Below are 15327 nucleotides of genomic sequence, written 5' to 3' on the forward strand. Positions count from 1 at the left end.
AGGGTAGCCACAAAGTGGGAGAACATATTTGCAAAGCATATATATTTGATAAAGGAGTAGTGTCCAGAAGATATTAAGAATTCCTATAACTCAATAACAAAAGACAAACAATCCAAAATAGGGCACTCGTAGAGAAATAAGGTCCAAGTGACGCTTAGTGTGATGAAACAACCAGATACATAAGAACTAATCCAGTAATATTATACAACCTTCATACTTGATCCAAACTCTGAATATAATAGAAGAATCATTTAATATTTCAAGAAGATAACACTAATCAGCATATAAATTTGCCCATTAAAAAGTAAATTTAACATAAAATAAATATTTCTATCTATGAATCTCATTCCAATTGACCATTAACAAAGTTTGGTAATAATAACTCACCAATAAAAGCCACATGAAAACTGTGTTACATATAGTTTATTTTATTTCATAGCCTTTTAAAAAATATAAGCCACCTAATATTTTGAAAAACATACACAGAATAATCATTTAGCTGCCACAATATTACAAAAATAAAATGACACAGAATAAACTGCACAAGAGAACAAAATAATCTCTGCTGAGTCACTCTGACTAGGAACACACAATAGTCACTAGGAAGGTGAAGTGGAGCAGTACTGCCATTTCTTCAAGATCAGTTATCACTCAAATCAATCACAGGTACTCCCAGGAGACCATTCCATTCACTATACAGGAATATGTGCAATATATAGATGCCAAGTTAACATCTTGAATTTAATTCCAAACACCATTCTTTCTTTTCCTCTGGGAGCCAAGTTCAATGGCAAGCTAGAATAGTGAAGACCATGGGACATCAAGCCCATGACTGACCCACACCTCTCCCAGCTGGTTCTACAACACAAGAAAGAGAATAAAGTATACTGTGCTATCTAACACAAAAGCTAGTAGCCCCATTTGGCTATTTGAATTTAAATTAATTACAATTAAACAAAATTTAAATTTTCCTTCCTCAGTCACACTAGCCACATTTCAAGTGTTCACTAGCCCCATGTGTCTAAATGGTTACCATATTGGACGCTGCAGATATAGAACATTTCTGTCATCACAGAAAGTTCTTTTAGACAGCCCTGGATGTGGGAAGTGTTTCTTCTTTGCTTAGCTAGGATGTAGGCTGCTTATAGAAGCAGATTTGAGAGGCAATTCTTCTCCCAGGATATTCCTAGACTGGTGGTGGAGTCACAGAAAGGAGTAAGGTAGCCTTTCTTTGCATAGGTTCCCCTCCTCCATGCATGAAAGCAATGGTCTTTTTATAGGAATCAAATACACAAACCCAGACTCCACCAAAATATAACTGACAGGAAAATTAGAGAGGAGAGAAATGATGCAGATGAGGGAGCAGCGTGGTAGAACATTCTTTATCCTACACCAACCCTCCATAAAGAGGTTATGGCCACCAAGGAAGTGCGCAGGTACCCAGGGCCCTCTAGAAAATCCTGATGTGGGACAAGGATATTAGCTAAGAGAGGTCAGTCCTGTCAAGAGTTTTGTGAGAACACCTGACATGCCTTCACTCTGCTCACTGTCAGAGGGGAGAAGTGCTGCTTGAAGCTTTGACAGTTGTGAAGGAACTAGAGTTTTGATCTTTTTGAACTTTATGTTCCTCTGCAACTGTATTTTGTAGCCAGGGCATAAAATGTTAGTTGTCCTCCCAAGATCCACCACTATCTTCTTCCTCATTAAGAGAAAATGGATTTTTGTCAAAGGCAGTTATATATCCAGCTACAAAAACTACATTTCTCAGACAATCTTGCCGATAGCAGTAGCCAATGACACAGTTCTGGCCAATGAGATGAAGGCAAAAGTTATTGGCCTGCTGAGGAAGCTCTTTAAAAGGAAGTGGATTCGAACTGGCATGCCCCGTTTTCTCTGTGGGCTTCCTCCTCCTTCTTGTGGGCAGCTGCAGGGACCATCTTGGAACCTGGAGGAAAAAGTCAAAGTAACCTCAGCAGCCACCTTAATTAAGCCTGATACCCATGAGCTGCTGAACCAACACCAGCAGCTGCCTGCCTCTAACCTCCTTCTTCTGTGAGAAAAGAACAAACCCTCTAATTTGTTTAAGCCGCTCTTCAGTCCAAAACTTCCTATTCCATTATCAAGATAAAAATTCATCTTGATTCCCAATAGGAAAGTGTTATTTTCATCTGAAAGGAAAAGACATCTTGCTTGAAGAATCTGTACCTATTCAATAAATTTAAGTAACTTCAGAGTCATACTAATAAAACAAAAGTCGCAGATAAAGGTTTTAGCTCAAACCCACCCATGTCTTCAGAATCTGTCTATACAGACCAAGAACGGCAGAAATGTTTGGGTTCATTATACAAAGTGGCTACTATTAAGGACAATAAGAAGGTTTTTTTAACCTTAATCCATCAGAAAGCTTTTCCTGCATGCTTATTAGGTTCCGATTACTGGGTCTAAATGCCCTTCTGATAATCCAGCTTCCTGTATGGGAAGAGGCTCATGACTCAGATACTTAATCAGATCATTATTAACCCATAACATTATTTATTTTGTGTAGACAAAATAAAAAGTGGAGGACTGAGAAATGTATTTCACTGATTCAAACAAACAAAAAAAACTACATCAAAGATTTACAACTCAATTCTTAACCTTCCCTTGTATGTGACAGACAGCTGACAGTGACATTCTAATGATCCCAGAGTTTTAATTGTGGATTTAGCTTAAATATGCACAAATATCTCAGAGTAGCTGTTAAAATTAAAAACAAAATACAGCACTGTGTAGATACCTTATGTATTACATTAGTATCTTTAGTATTCTACCAGTCTCTAGATTAGTAAGTGTGACTTAGAAAAAAACAAACATTTCCCACTATTCTAAATGGTTTAACCATTTACAAACTTTAAAATTTTGGTCATTTAAAATTTAACTCCATTGCACGGATTTTGAAACTATAGACAAAATTGGAAATATAGAATGTCAAACTAAAAAGAGTATTTCATATTTTTTACTCACCTAGTTCCAAGTTTCCACCCCTGCAAGCGAACCAAAAACAAATCCTGGCACCTTGCCATTCCCAGAAAAGCCAGTGCATGGCACACTCTGGGTAAATTTTCTCTCTTATTCTGTAGAATCACACCAGATGGCATCAGTTCTGCATCTACAGCTGTGCCCTAAAATTGAAGTTCAGACATAGGAATCTACTTTATTAGACATTTTAGATTTTGCAGGTGTGAGTGTGATGTCATTCTCATTCAATTTAAAATGGTTATCTTGCCAAGTAGAACTGCAGATCCATTGCACTTACAAGTTTGGAAATTAGTGCAACAACCAAGATTGTCTTGATAAGATCTGAAGCCATTTTGAACACCTGAAATTTAGAAACAATGATGAAATAATAATATTTGAAATAAAATACAAATATTACATAATAGAATTATGGCTTATTTCCTTATAATGTAAGAAATTCAAGCCACCTTCTAACATTGCTGAAGAATCACTAAAAACCTTTTTATTGAAAATAAAACATAGGAATCTTCTATAATGAAGTTAATATAATAAGCAGTTATTTTAAATATTCTTGACTTTTCAAGTGCTTTAATGTCTATCTCATACTTACACAGTCTTTAAAAATAGACTTGGCCCATAGCGACTGTCAGAACAGGGGGTGGTCAGGGGATGGAGTAGCCAACATGTAGAAGCCTGAAACCTAGATCATTGTGGGTGTCAGAGTATTTGATCTAAGTCAAAATGCATTAAGGTAGCCAAAATGTGAGTTTGAAAGTAGTTCTAATTTGGGAGCTCGGTCTATGTCAGGTCTTGGAAAAATGATGATTGAATAATTAAATAAATAGCAAAAGACAGCTCATCTACAGGTGTCAAAGTTTCAAAAGCAGAGCCTCTAACAAAGCAAGGGCAGGGCAGGAGATCAACAGCAGCAAGATCTAAGAGCAAATGTGAGTTACCTTAATTCCCAGAGCTTACAGTCAAGTTCCAAGCAGAGGTTGAGTAATAGGAATAAATATTCATTGTGGCCTGGATAAATGGAAACTTGGTCATTAATGAATTTGATTACAAGGAGGTAATAAAATGACCCTGGACACAAGATAGAAAGGCACCCCTGCTTTCTTAGGAACATGAGTCAGTAGAACCAGCTGAGAGATTGGATTAATACTCAGATGGTAATAAACTAGTCACCCTGACTTTTCAGTAGTCTCCTGTCTAGGAAGAATGATGGGCAGGTTAAACTCATGGATACCAGTGGTGCTGCTACGAAGATAAAAGGATTGCAAACTCAAGAAGCCAAGCATGTGGTTAAAATAATTTCCATTCTGCTTATTCTAAAGTGTGAAATGATTGTTTTCAATCCTTACAAAAACTATCATTGCTAATTAATTACTCCCACACTCATCTTCAATGTCCATATTAACCATACATCCCTTTAACTAAATGCCACTGCGGAGATATCAACCAATTAGAGAACTATTGTTCAAAGCACAATACAGAATCACTGCAGTTGATTCAGGGAATTCAAACTGGGAATTCAAATCAAGTCTTACCATAACTCTGATAAAGAGGTGAGAATTTGCTCATACCATAATAATTAAAGTAAACCACTTATTTATTAAGAACAGGCCTATCTGGGGAGAGTGAAATAGAAAGTGGGAAATTATCTGATGTCTTGGGCCAAAATTATTCACCTGAGACTATTTTTCCTTTAAAGCATTAAAATAATTGTCTTACACTTCACTTTTATATTATCAACTTAGGCAAACTTCAGTATTTCATTTTTTTAGCCTCTCTATATGGTCTTTCTTTGTGTCTAAAATTAGTATTTTCAGTACTATAGTTATGACTTAGCTTATCCCACACTGACATGACTAACCCAAATCCTCCCTTACTGAAGACAGAGTATATCTGCATCACATATTTCACCCCATGAACCCCCGCACTGTTTTTCAAAAGAGCAGAATGATTATTAAAAGTGCAAACACTCCTGACATCTCAGTCAAATTTCCACAATCCTCTACTGAGACACTGATTCTCCCAATGAGTTAGGAGTCAGTTTGGCTTTGTGGTTCTGGTAGAAGCTCACCAGATTTGAGTGGGAGAGAGCCCTTTCCTTCCTTGTACCCATTTCCCCCATCCTGAACCTACATGTTTTTAGGCCCTGGATCTTTAGAAGTTTAGTCATAACTAAGGCCAACGTGAAACCATGTGCCATCCCAACCTACCATTTGCAGAAAGCTTCCATCTCCCGTTGTTCCAGCCTTCTTTTTGCAGGCCCAAACTGTCTTGGCAGCTGTGGTCCTCTATGCACCAGTCAAGGGCAGCAGCTCGGCTCTAGAAAGAGAGACGCCATAAATCTAGGGAAAAGCTTCCGAAGGATGAAGATATTTCCCAAACTAACATTACCGAGAGGGTACTTAGGGCATACTGGTACTCGAGTTTGCTCCTGCCCGCCCATCTTCTGCAAAAGTTCTAGTAATTTAAACTGAAACCACAGAGCCGCCTCTCCGTCCTTTTTCCTGTTTCCCTACGCTATGCAAACAGTACCTCTTTTAGCTGGCCTTCCATGCCATCACCCAAAAGGTCACGTACCGGCCAACCCTAAGGCATCTTTCAAATGACTCTCACTGTAACGTTCACCATCCGCTGTCCCAGATTCGAAACCTACCCTGTACTGCAATCCGAAGGCACTAACTGTGGTTGGTGGCTAGAATATGAGTAAGGATCACCGGGAAGAAGGGATTCCTCGCTCCAAATAGGCAACTGAATCTTCCCTCCCCCACGCCCCACCCCAGCACCACCAGACAAACTCCATTTACCATCTCTCAAAGCGCAAAAATGTTTAAAGCAATATTTAAAATAGTTCAAGTGCGCTCTTTCCTCCTGCCACCAGTCCCAAAGCCCACACACTCTTTCTCAAAAATGTGGATATTCAGGTTAACCTTCAATTTTGTTCGAAAAGAGCTAAACTGAATTACCCGAATAATTTACTTTTCCACTCCTTGGGTATAACTAAAATGCAGTTGAACCTAAAAGAGCTTGCTGTTGTCCAAAGTCACTCCGGCTCCAAGGGGCGAATTCTCTTTTCGCCATCTCTCCCAGCCCTGGAACAACTTGGGGTCCCTCCCGAAGAGCAAAGCGCCAGCCCAGACCCCATACACCCACCGTCCCTGGCACCCGAACGCGCTGCGAGCCCCAGGCCTCCCACAGGAGCGGAGACCCGGGTACCTGCGCCTCACGCCGGAACCGACCCGTCAGAGCCGCCGAGCCCCGCACCTGGAAACTGGGAGGCCACGAAGTCAAGAGAATTGAGGCGGAGACCTAGCCCAGGGCCCGCGCAGTTCGGTGCCCTCCCGCCAGTGCCCGCACTCGGGTCACACCGCTTGCTCTCGGGAGAAGCCCCAAGGCTCGCGGTGCACGGAGAGGCGCCCGGGCTGGAGCGCCCCGGCTGTGTTGGCCACGGAGTTCTTCAGCTGCTTGATGACCACGAAGAGCAGGAGGAAAAGTAAGAAGAGCAGGAAGAAGAAGAGCGCCAGGTAGAGCAGCAAGTTGAGTTCCCACTCCATGCTGGAGGCGCCGGCGCTCGCTTGCAGTGCGCGCTCGGCGCGGGCTGCAGCTGGAGGGCGAGCGCGCCGCCCGCACACCCACCTCCCCGCACTCCCGCCCCTCGCGAGGCCGTGCGGCTTTGGGCGCCGACTCCGGGGTCCGTGCTCTGCCTCCCCCGGCTCCGAGGAAACGCGCCAAGGAGCTGAGGAAATCCGGCGCCGACTCTCCCAGCTGGCACCAGAGCCTTCCGCTTCGCCGAGATCCTTTCAGGTGCTCTCGAGGACGCGAGCGACTTCCCTAGGAGCGAACTTTCGCGGGCAGGGACGCCAGAAGAGGTAACAGCTCAGTCTCCCAGGGGAGGTCGGGACTGATGTTTTGCAAATGATTTAAAAGTTCCACCCCCAACATCCAGTAGGGTCCCTAGCCCTCTGCCTTCCGAATTCATTTCTTTCGTTATAGCCCTCCATTCCTGCTTTCCGAAAAGACAGGGGTTGCCATGGCCCAGAGACCCAAAAGAATGAAAGGTGACAGTGAAGACGGGGTCTGAAAGGCTGTGAGATGATTTCGTGCTATGAGCTGTCTGAGTGAATTCCTGTTCGAGCTGTCTTGCTCTTCAGAGTAGCAGATGCATTCAGTGTTGAATGTACTTTTCTGTGGACAACAGGTCATTTGGAAACTCTTTAAGAATACAATGTATTTCAGAAGTTATATAGCACAAAGTTTCAAATATTGGCCCCAAATTCAGTTTCTTTGGTGAAAAGAGGGAAACAAGTTTACTCAAAGTGTTTCTTGAGTCTCTAAAACCTTTCTGTATCTAGTAGACGTTACCCGAAGCCCATATCGCGCAGCTTTGAAAGCTGTTCAGTGTATCTCTTACTGCGCAACAAATTAACCCCAAATGTAGTGGCTTCAAACAACATAAACATTGATCATCGCTCACAGTTTCTGTGGGTCCGAACAGAACATCACTTGTTCTGTGGGTTCCCCCAGAACAAGTGATGAAAGGAAACAAAGCAGAAGCTGCAGTGCTCTTTACCACTAGCTTCAGAAGTCATGTGCGGTCACTATCCTACTGGTCACACAGGTCAGCCCTATTCAGTGTAGTAATCCAAGAACATGAACGCCAAGGAGTGAGGATCACTGGGGCTGGTCTTGGAGTCAGCTATGACAGCTGCTAATATAGCCAGTTATCATTGCCCATTTGTAGGCCTAACTTTATTTTATTCTTTGTTTATGAAGATGTGGAATTGCCTCCTGGACTGAATTCTGAGGATGAGGCCTGACAACATCCCTGACTGTAATAAGTGGCTGCTCCAGAGGTGACAGGGGTTCAAAGAGACAGGGTGGTATGAAAACAGTGTGTGAACTGCAAGTCTCATGGACCTGATTCTAGTGTCCGCTCTACCTGTCAGGGGTCACTTTTGCTTAATGACTTTCAGTCCCCTCGTCTGTAACATGCCTTGCTTATCTTTCCCTTGGATTTGTTGTGAGGCTCAAAAATGAGCAAATGTTAAATAAAAATGTGCTTTGCTATATAAACGTCAGACACTGTTATTATTCTTTTACCAAGGGCCCCCAATGCTGCAAGCTACTGAACAAAATTTCCAGGCCCTAGGCCTCTCCACCAAGCGTCTTAGTGCATAAACGAAAAGAATCTTTTTTCATTTTCTCTTTGTCTCTCTCTCAATAACATTATATTGATCCACTTCAAGGCAGTGATATGCTGGAACTGGCTCGTAATGACTCACAGGAGCTGACCGTTAAATTTTGTAAACCAATTATTAAATTCCAGCTATTATTAAAAGTTGAATTATATAAAGCTACAATTATGTTAACAACAAAGGTAATTAATACTCAAAACTCATCACTTTCTAATTATTTTATTAGGTTGGTACAAAGGCAATCATGGTTTTTGCCATTAAAAGCAAAAACCGTGATTGCCATTAAAAGCAAAAACCACGTACTACATTTCACTGCTGTCTGTGCACTTGAGGTTAATTCCATGTGTTGTAGCTGTGTGGTGAAGATGCTGCATAGTGGTATGTTACTGCGCATCTCTTCCCAGCTGTGTTCAGTGCTGTCGTGTTGGTAGCCTGAAATTAGCTATGATGAGTGGGTTTGCCTTGAGAAAATGGACAAATGCTACAAATCAGGACCAGGCAGGCAGTTGTTACATTAACCAGCACAACACTGCTCGTGGGGCTATTGAGAGAAATTTGAAGTCTTATACAAGTTTAGCAAAGATTTGTGATTTTTTTTTTTTTTTTTTGACCGCCCAGAATCCACACACCTCCACTCTAAGCACCACATGTTCCTACGGATGGAATTCTCCATTTTATGTAATCTTGGCAAGAAGACAGATCCCAGTGCCTACTTTCCCTTGCCACCTCCTGTTACGGAAACCAAGGGGATCAGATACATCTTTTACCCACTCCTGATACAGTGTGGGGAGGAGGGCAAAAAGAGCTATGCCAGAAACTTAGTCAAATATCCTTGTCTCCAGGACTCTGAATCTTGGGAGTTGACAGAACAGGAGGAATGTTCAGAAGTCAGATGTATCCCCATTGCTCAGGCAATCTGAGCACCAGAACAGTCCCAAGAGTGACCTAGGCATGGCTACTGCTGCCTGCCTCGACGGCATCCTCAACTCCTGGCCCAGACCGGGCCCTCCTGCTTTCTTTCCATTCCATAACCTTTCACTGGCTTTCCAGGAAATCTTATTGCTGTGAGGCCAAGTGGTTAGTGCCAGTTTTCAAAGGAGAACACTGACCAATTAAGAAGGCATTGCTTAAGTACTTGACACATGTTAAGCACTCTTAATTAACAAGGTGTTTGGTAGGAAAGGCATGTGATTTGGCACATTGCCATCCAGATATCCAAGCTATCGAAGGATGAAAATTGAAGCATGGAGAGATTAAGTGACCTGCTGAAGATCACACAGCTGGCAAGTGGCAGGAGAGGGATGTGAACCCAGGAAGTCTGGCTCCAGAGCCTGCACTCCCAACCCTCGTGATTGTACTGCCTCACAGGGAAAAGTGTACTTTTGTGTGCATGACCATCAAATTAATCAACATATTTTTTCTTTTGAGCGTCAGACTAAAAAGAAACACATTTCAAGAGACATATGTCTTCTGCATCTCAGCTCCTACTTTTGAAATCTTGAAGGTCAGAACTTCAAATGAGCCAGTGTTTGCCTGCAGAATGCTGTGGGAAAAGGCCAAGGGATGAAGGTTTTATGTTGCCAAGCTCAAACACATGTCAGCCTTTCTAACCATAACTATTTAGATTATCCATTTATCTGAGCAGCTTAAATGGATTTATAGGTATTAACTAACAAATTCTTATATTCACTTTCCATAGAATTTGTATTTAAAATAATATTGCTGCCACGAAAAATAACATACTACATTTAGTAGATGCTCCCAATGCTTTTCAGTCTCTGGTCATATTTATGTACCTCATAAAGGCTCTGAACTTCAGTTTATATTGTATAAATGACTCCATATGAATAAAGCAGAATCTTTCTCTTCCTAAAGATGCACATTAATGGAAATTCATAGAAAGAAAACCCAAGCATTTTAAAAAGCAGAAAGGATACTCACTATAGATAAGAGCATAACTGCTTCCAGCAACTAAAAGATGCACAAATGGGTAGGTGGAGGGAGCTGTGTCACTACAATCACATACGACTGCCCACAGTGTGGACCCCACATACACTCCCACTAACAGCGTGCCTCATCCCCCACTCAGAGTTAGACTTCATGCAACTTTCATCTTCTCAGTTTCCTCCCCGGGGGTCTCAAAACAACTAGATGTTGCCCCAGAGCTGCCCAAGGTCTTAGCCTACGTACCTCTATGGCGTGTGGCAAGATGAGGTTTCCCCTTCCCTTTTCCCACCTTGTTCCTCCCAACTCTCATCTCTTATAGGAAGCAGGTATCTGATCATAACAAGCATCATAGATATTTATGAGAAATGATTAATACCAGGAACAGAAAGGTTTATGTGTCTCGTAAATGTGCTTCTCCAAAGAGTCTAAACACCTAAGAAGACACCCAGAAAGGGCTGTAAAAATCTACTGTCACAATCCTACCTGGACTTACCTGTTGTTGGCCCCTGGAGGATAGAAGCAGCTTCCCCAGGAGAAGGGCAGGAGAAAAGCAGGAGACAGCAGAAAAAGAGATTTCCAGGCACCTTTCTAAAGGTGACTCAACTTGGCCTGACGTGAACCCCTCCAAAAAACAAAGAAATGTTTTGCAACATGCTCTAGTCTTAAAATGTGTTGTTAACCTGGGTAGTAAGACAGGTTCTTAAGTAACAGCACACCTTCCCAGGTGCTGCAGGCCATAAGAATTGAGTGACCCATAGATGATGTTTGCTTAGATGGGATCACCTTAAAGCACCCATGCATGTGCTGGGAATGAGGTCCATACTCCTTGGAAGCTTCCAGGCCCTAGGACCTGTCCTGGCTAGTTAGGACCTGAATCAGCCCCAGTGATCTTGGTGACTCCAATGGCCCAGAAATATCCCAGCCATACTATTCATGCCTCTGTGGCACCTCCCTTGCTTCTGCTCCATACACAAAAACACCACCATGTTCATTTCTGCGGAAGAGATACAAACTGGACCTCCTTGAAATTGCTCCTTGTTGATACTCTTTATCACCCCTACAACCCTCTAGATCAGAATTAGAAAGGCTAAGAGAATGCTCGCTGCTGTAGGAGAACAGAAAAGTGAATTGTTCTGCTTGAGGGAGTTGTATAAAGTTGATCAGCTATTACTGTAACACCCCATGATAGGATTTGCTCTTTACACCGTCACCTCTTCCCAGATCCCATCCTCAAATCAACTGTATAAATATGCATTTTATACAGTGCATATAAAATGAGATGCTCTTCAGGAAATAAGTAAAATTTATGTGATAAGCTATTTAAATTTCATGTAACCGTTCAGGAATTCCAGTGAGAAGGAAGTAAGGAAGGGTGGGAGGAAGGGAGGGAGGGAGAAAGGGAGAAGGGGAGGGAGGGAGGGAGGCAGGGAGGGAAGGAAGACAAAGAAAAGAAGTCTAATGAAGACATTTATTGGAGGGGTATGTGGGAGAGAGTCCTATGTGGGTAGCCCTTGAAATCCAGAATTTGCCACTAAGAATAGTTCTGGGAAAAATACTCTGGATTCTGTCCTTGATTTAGAATGTCTTTAAACACAGCAGAAGATACACTAAGTCTGTTCAATATTGGAAAAGAAAAATATTAAGTGACAGATTGTAATTGCAGCCAAATGCTATATCTTCAGTTTGGATTCTGCAGTAAATTAGCAGGAACATTGAAAAAAGTCGATGTGACTGTGGCCGACCCTGGACTTAATCAATACTATGTCATGTAGCAAAATAAAGAATCTGAGCATTATTAAGCAATGTATCTTTTGTTCAGCATAACTTTAATGGCAGTGGAGAAACTGTTGCTGCTGATGACAGGTCTGCAAGCTCCTGCATGAGTTGACGATGAAGAGCGATGAGCTTGCACACACACACAAGACAAAAATTGGGCAGTCCAGAGGGCGGAAAAGAATGGATGAAAGTAGATTTTGTCTGTAACTCCTACATCCTTAGTGAAACACTAGCTTGTGAGATCTAACCGTCTCAACACTTAGGGCTTGCACTCCCAGACCTGGTGACCCAATCTGCCTTCCAGACATGTGCAGGTAGACACTGTGGCACAGACTGGCAGCAAACACACTTGGTTCCAGGCCCAACCCTAGATACTCCACCTTGTACTACACCATATACTGTAGTGCTGTAAATGGCAACAAGACTTTATTTAGGTATCTACCTCTTCTCCATGCATCCCATGTGACTTAGAGGAAACTGTTCCAGGGAATTGGGACCATAATGGTCTAAAATTCATTCGGGGAATATGAAGATTTTTTTTCATCCAGGAGGGCACATCTGATGTAAATTGATCTAATCTAATTCAAGTATTACAGTGTCCAACAAAGAAAACAAAACCACTATAAGTATCTAAAGTAGGGGAATTTAATATTGTTTAAACTCATAAAATTAGTTACAAGGCTGTTGAATGGTAGAAGGAGTAAAAAGGAGACAGTAAGTTTACCACAAGATTGTAGCTCTCCTGGACTAGAGAAGCAAAGAGGAAAATGGGATTACACAGAGCCCATGATCACTGTATCAGGAAAGACCCCCAAGTATCCATGGCTGCTGCTGCCGGTGGAGAAGTCGAATCTCCCAACTGGATCCAAGGACTGGGCTCACCAGCCACCTCCCAAGACACCACCAGAAGCCAGGAAACAAAGAGGTATTCTCCCTTCCTCTCATCTTCCAACCTCATGGTAATGCCTCCCATTATGACATTATCTAATGGGAAGCTGGGTAGCAGGGGACTCTAGGCTCTCAACAAGATGGTTGAGAGGAGAGAAGGGCAAGAATGAAGCTGAAATACAACAGACACTACCCAGCATAGGAAGTACACATGATCCATGCACTGGGGAGAGGGTTCTCTCTCATGCATGTCAAATATAAGTAAATAAGAATGGCAGCCCAGTTTCTGGTGGCAGCCACCTTACGTCCATGGGGAGAACCAGCCACAGGATGTGGGTGATTTGATAAATGGCACGGTAGAGAGAACCTGCTTCCCTGATGGCACTACTGGGCCAGTAAATCCATCAATCTTGAAGGCTTGCCTACCTCTGGGCATTCTATTTTGCACAAAAATGCATTTCATTATTGTTTAAGCTGGTTTGAGTTTGATTATTATGAACTGCTAGAGGCACCCTAAGATATATTCAAAAGTCTCAGTTTTCTTATCTGTCAAATGGGGCTAATAGCATGATATGACATCTACTTGAATAAGGGTGTTGTAACTGTTAAATGGAATAATACATGTAAAGCCCTTGGCATTTAACAGGCACCTAACAAATGGTGATTTGTGTTATTATTATTACTATCATTTTTAATGGAGGTAACAATATTTCTAACTGTGTTGCCAAGCAAATATAGCTTAATAATAAATGTGGTCAGCCACTCCAGGCCAGCCTTCCATCCCTGCCACATACAGCTTTCCATGCTGAGGCCTACACACCACCGTCCACCACACAGCCTCCATCTCCCTTTTTTCCTCCTCATAAGAACACTGGAGCCACCACCAGGACCTGGAAAGTGGATCAATCTGGAGCTCTTCATCTGCCATGGCTGTACTTTCCATACCTCACTATGGAAGCACTAGGATGATGTGGAAAGGAACCATGCTGAGAAACTGGTAAAACAGCAGAACCAATAAGGTGGCCTAATCTTCAAATCCTCAGGAAGCCAGACCATGAGAACTAGGAGAGTAAGCCGAGTACAAAGGAGTACATTTACATTGTTTAAAGTATTGTGTTTTTACTGATATTATCTAAATAGGCCACTGAAATTATCCAAACTACAAAACAACTCTGGGTTGTGTGACGTTCTGGAGACTCATTATGTGAATGAGCAGGAGTAAGCAGCTTGCATGAAGTGGTGGCCGTAGAATCTGGCATGTGGAGCATCTCTTTGACAAGCCCATCCTAGGCTTGAGCTTGGGAACTCATGGCCATGGGGTTGACTTTCCATGGTCACCAATATACTACACACATCTTTGGGTTATCTTCACTCTTCCCATAGACTGTACCAAACCATCTGCCTTTTTCCCTTCAATATTTGTATCATTCATTTCAATAAAGTAAGTTGCTACCAGAAAAAAAAGGAAGGAATGAAACCCTAGCCCCAAACTCCTTGAGGGGATGGATTTGAGGTTTCTTCCTGTCTCCTACTTGGACCAGCACAATGATTAAACCTCTTTCAACCAAGAGTGTTAGCTCATACCTATAATCCCAGCACATTGGGAGGCAGAGGCAGGTGGATCACTTGAGGTCAGGAGTTTGAGCCCAGCCTGACCAAAATGGTGAAACTCCATCTCAATTAAAAATACAAAACAGTAGCTGGGTGTGGTGGCACATGCCTGTAATCCCAGCTACTCAGGAGGCTGAGGCACGAGAATCGATTACGCCCAGGAGGCAGAGGCTGCAGTGAACTGAGATGGCACCACTGCACTCCAGCTTGGGTGACAGAGTGAGACTCTGTCTAAACAAACAAACAAACAAAACACGAAGGAAAGAAGGTAGTTAATTCCTAAATGATTCTGATGATTAACCAGATGTGGGAATCACTATTCTACTTCAACTTCTTTATACTGCCGATAAACACGTTGAAACCCAATGAGAATAAGTGACTTACCCAAAGTCAGACACAAAAGAAGTACAAAAATGAAAACTGCAATTCAGGCTTACTGTCTGGTAGTTATGTTCTTTCCACCAATTGAGAATTCCTTTCTTTTCTTTTAAACTATGTAGCAGTTTTCCTATAGTTAGAATTGTTTTGAAATGCTAATTTTGCCTCTGAATTAGAATTAATTAAAACCCACATTAAACTTTTAAAAAATTATTAATTCACAATACAATAGACTGCAATGTTTTATCTAAGAGAACTCAAAGAAATGAATTCTTCAAAAAATAAGACAATTATAATTTTCAATCAAAATAATAATAATTTTTTAAAATTTGATGAAAATAATGTGTCTTACTTACCACAGTACCTGGAAGTTCTGCAAATGAATCACTCACTTGAAAGGTTTTGAATAAAGCTAACCTTCTCCCGTCTGTGTTAGATCTTCTCCATGTGCCTTTCAGGTCTACCCTCCACTCTGCTGTGTGTCCCATTAGCTCATATTGATTAGTCACTCTTTGCCCTACAC

At 42.0% G+C, this 15327-nt stretch overlaps 1 protein-coding gene across 3 annotated transcripts; it reads right to left on the reverse strand.

Moving 5' to 3' along the window:
* Positions 1-408: 408 nt before the first annotated feature.
* Positions 409-6829, reverse strand: SMIM43 (small integral membrane protein 43). Of its 3 annotated transcripts, none has more exons than XM_017852598.1 (6): positions 6274-6829; positions 5223-5331; positions 4186-4257; positions 3296-3358; positions 3004-3161; positions 409-1945 (listed from the first exon to the last, which is right to left on the reverse strand). In XM_017852598.1, the coding sequence occupies exons 4-6, from the start codon at positions 3347-3349 to the stop codon at positions 1765-1767; spliced, it is 393 nt and encodes a 130-aa protein (XP_017708087.1). In that variant the 5' UTR covers positions 3350-3358; positions 4186-4257; positions 5223-5331; positions 6274-6829; the 3' UTR covers positions 409-1764. The 3 variants fall into 3 exon arrangements, with proteins under 3 accessions (XP_017708087.1, XP_017708088.1, XP_017708089.1); XM_017852599.1 differs by lacking the exon at positions 6274-6829 and adding an exon at positions 5666-5753; XM_017852600.1 differs by lacking the exons at positions 4186-4257; positions 6274-6829 and adding an exon at positions 3954-4023 and having other exon boundaries at positions 1725-1945; positions 5223-5304.
* Positions 6830-15327: the final 8498 nt, after the last annotated feature.

Source organism: Rhinopithecus bieti, unplaced genomic scaffold (genome assembly GCF_001698545.2).
Source record: "Rhinopithecus bieti isolate Rb0 unplaced genomic scaffold, ASM169854v2 scaffold_33326, whole genome shotgun sequence".
In the NCBI taxonomy this organism is placed as follows: Eukaryota; Metazoa; Chordata; class Mammalia; order Primates; family Cercopithecidae; genus Rhinopithecus; species Rhinopithecus bieti.

Excerpts from the sequence above, each read along its gene's own strand:
- SMIM43 (XM_017852598.1), bottom strand. The coding sequence starts at position 3,349 with ATGGCTTCAGATCTTATCAAGACAATCTTGGTTGTTGCACTAATTTCC. Across the intron at positions 3,162-3,295 it reads TTGCACTAATTTCCAAACTT|GGCACAGCTGTAGATGCAGA; the intron begins GTAAGTGCAATG and ends CTTCAATTTTAG. Across the intron at positions 1,946-3,003 it reads GGGTGGAAACTTGGAACTAG|GTTCCAAGATGGTCCCTGCA; the intron begins GTGAGTAAAAAA and ends TTTTTCCTCCAG.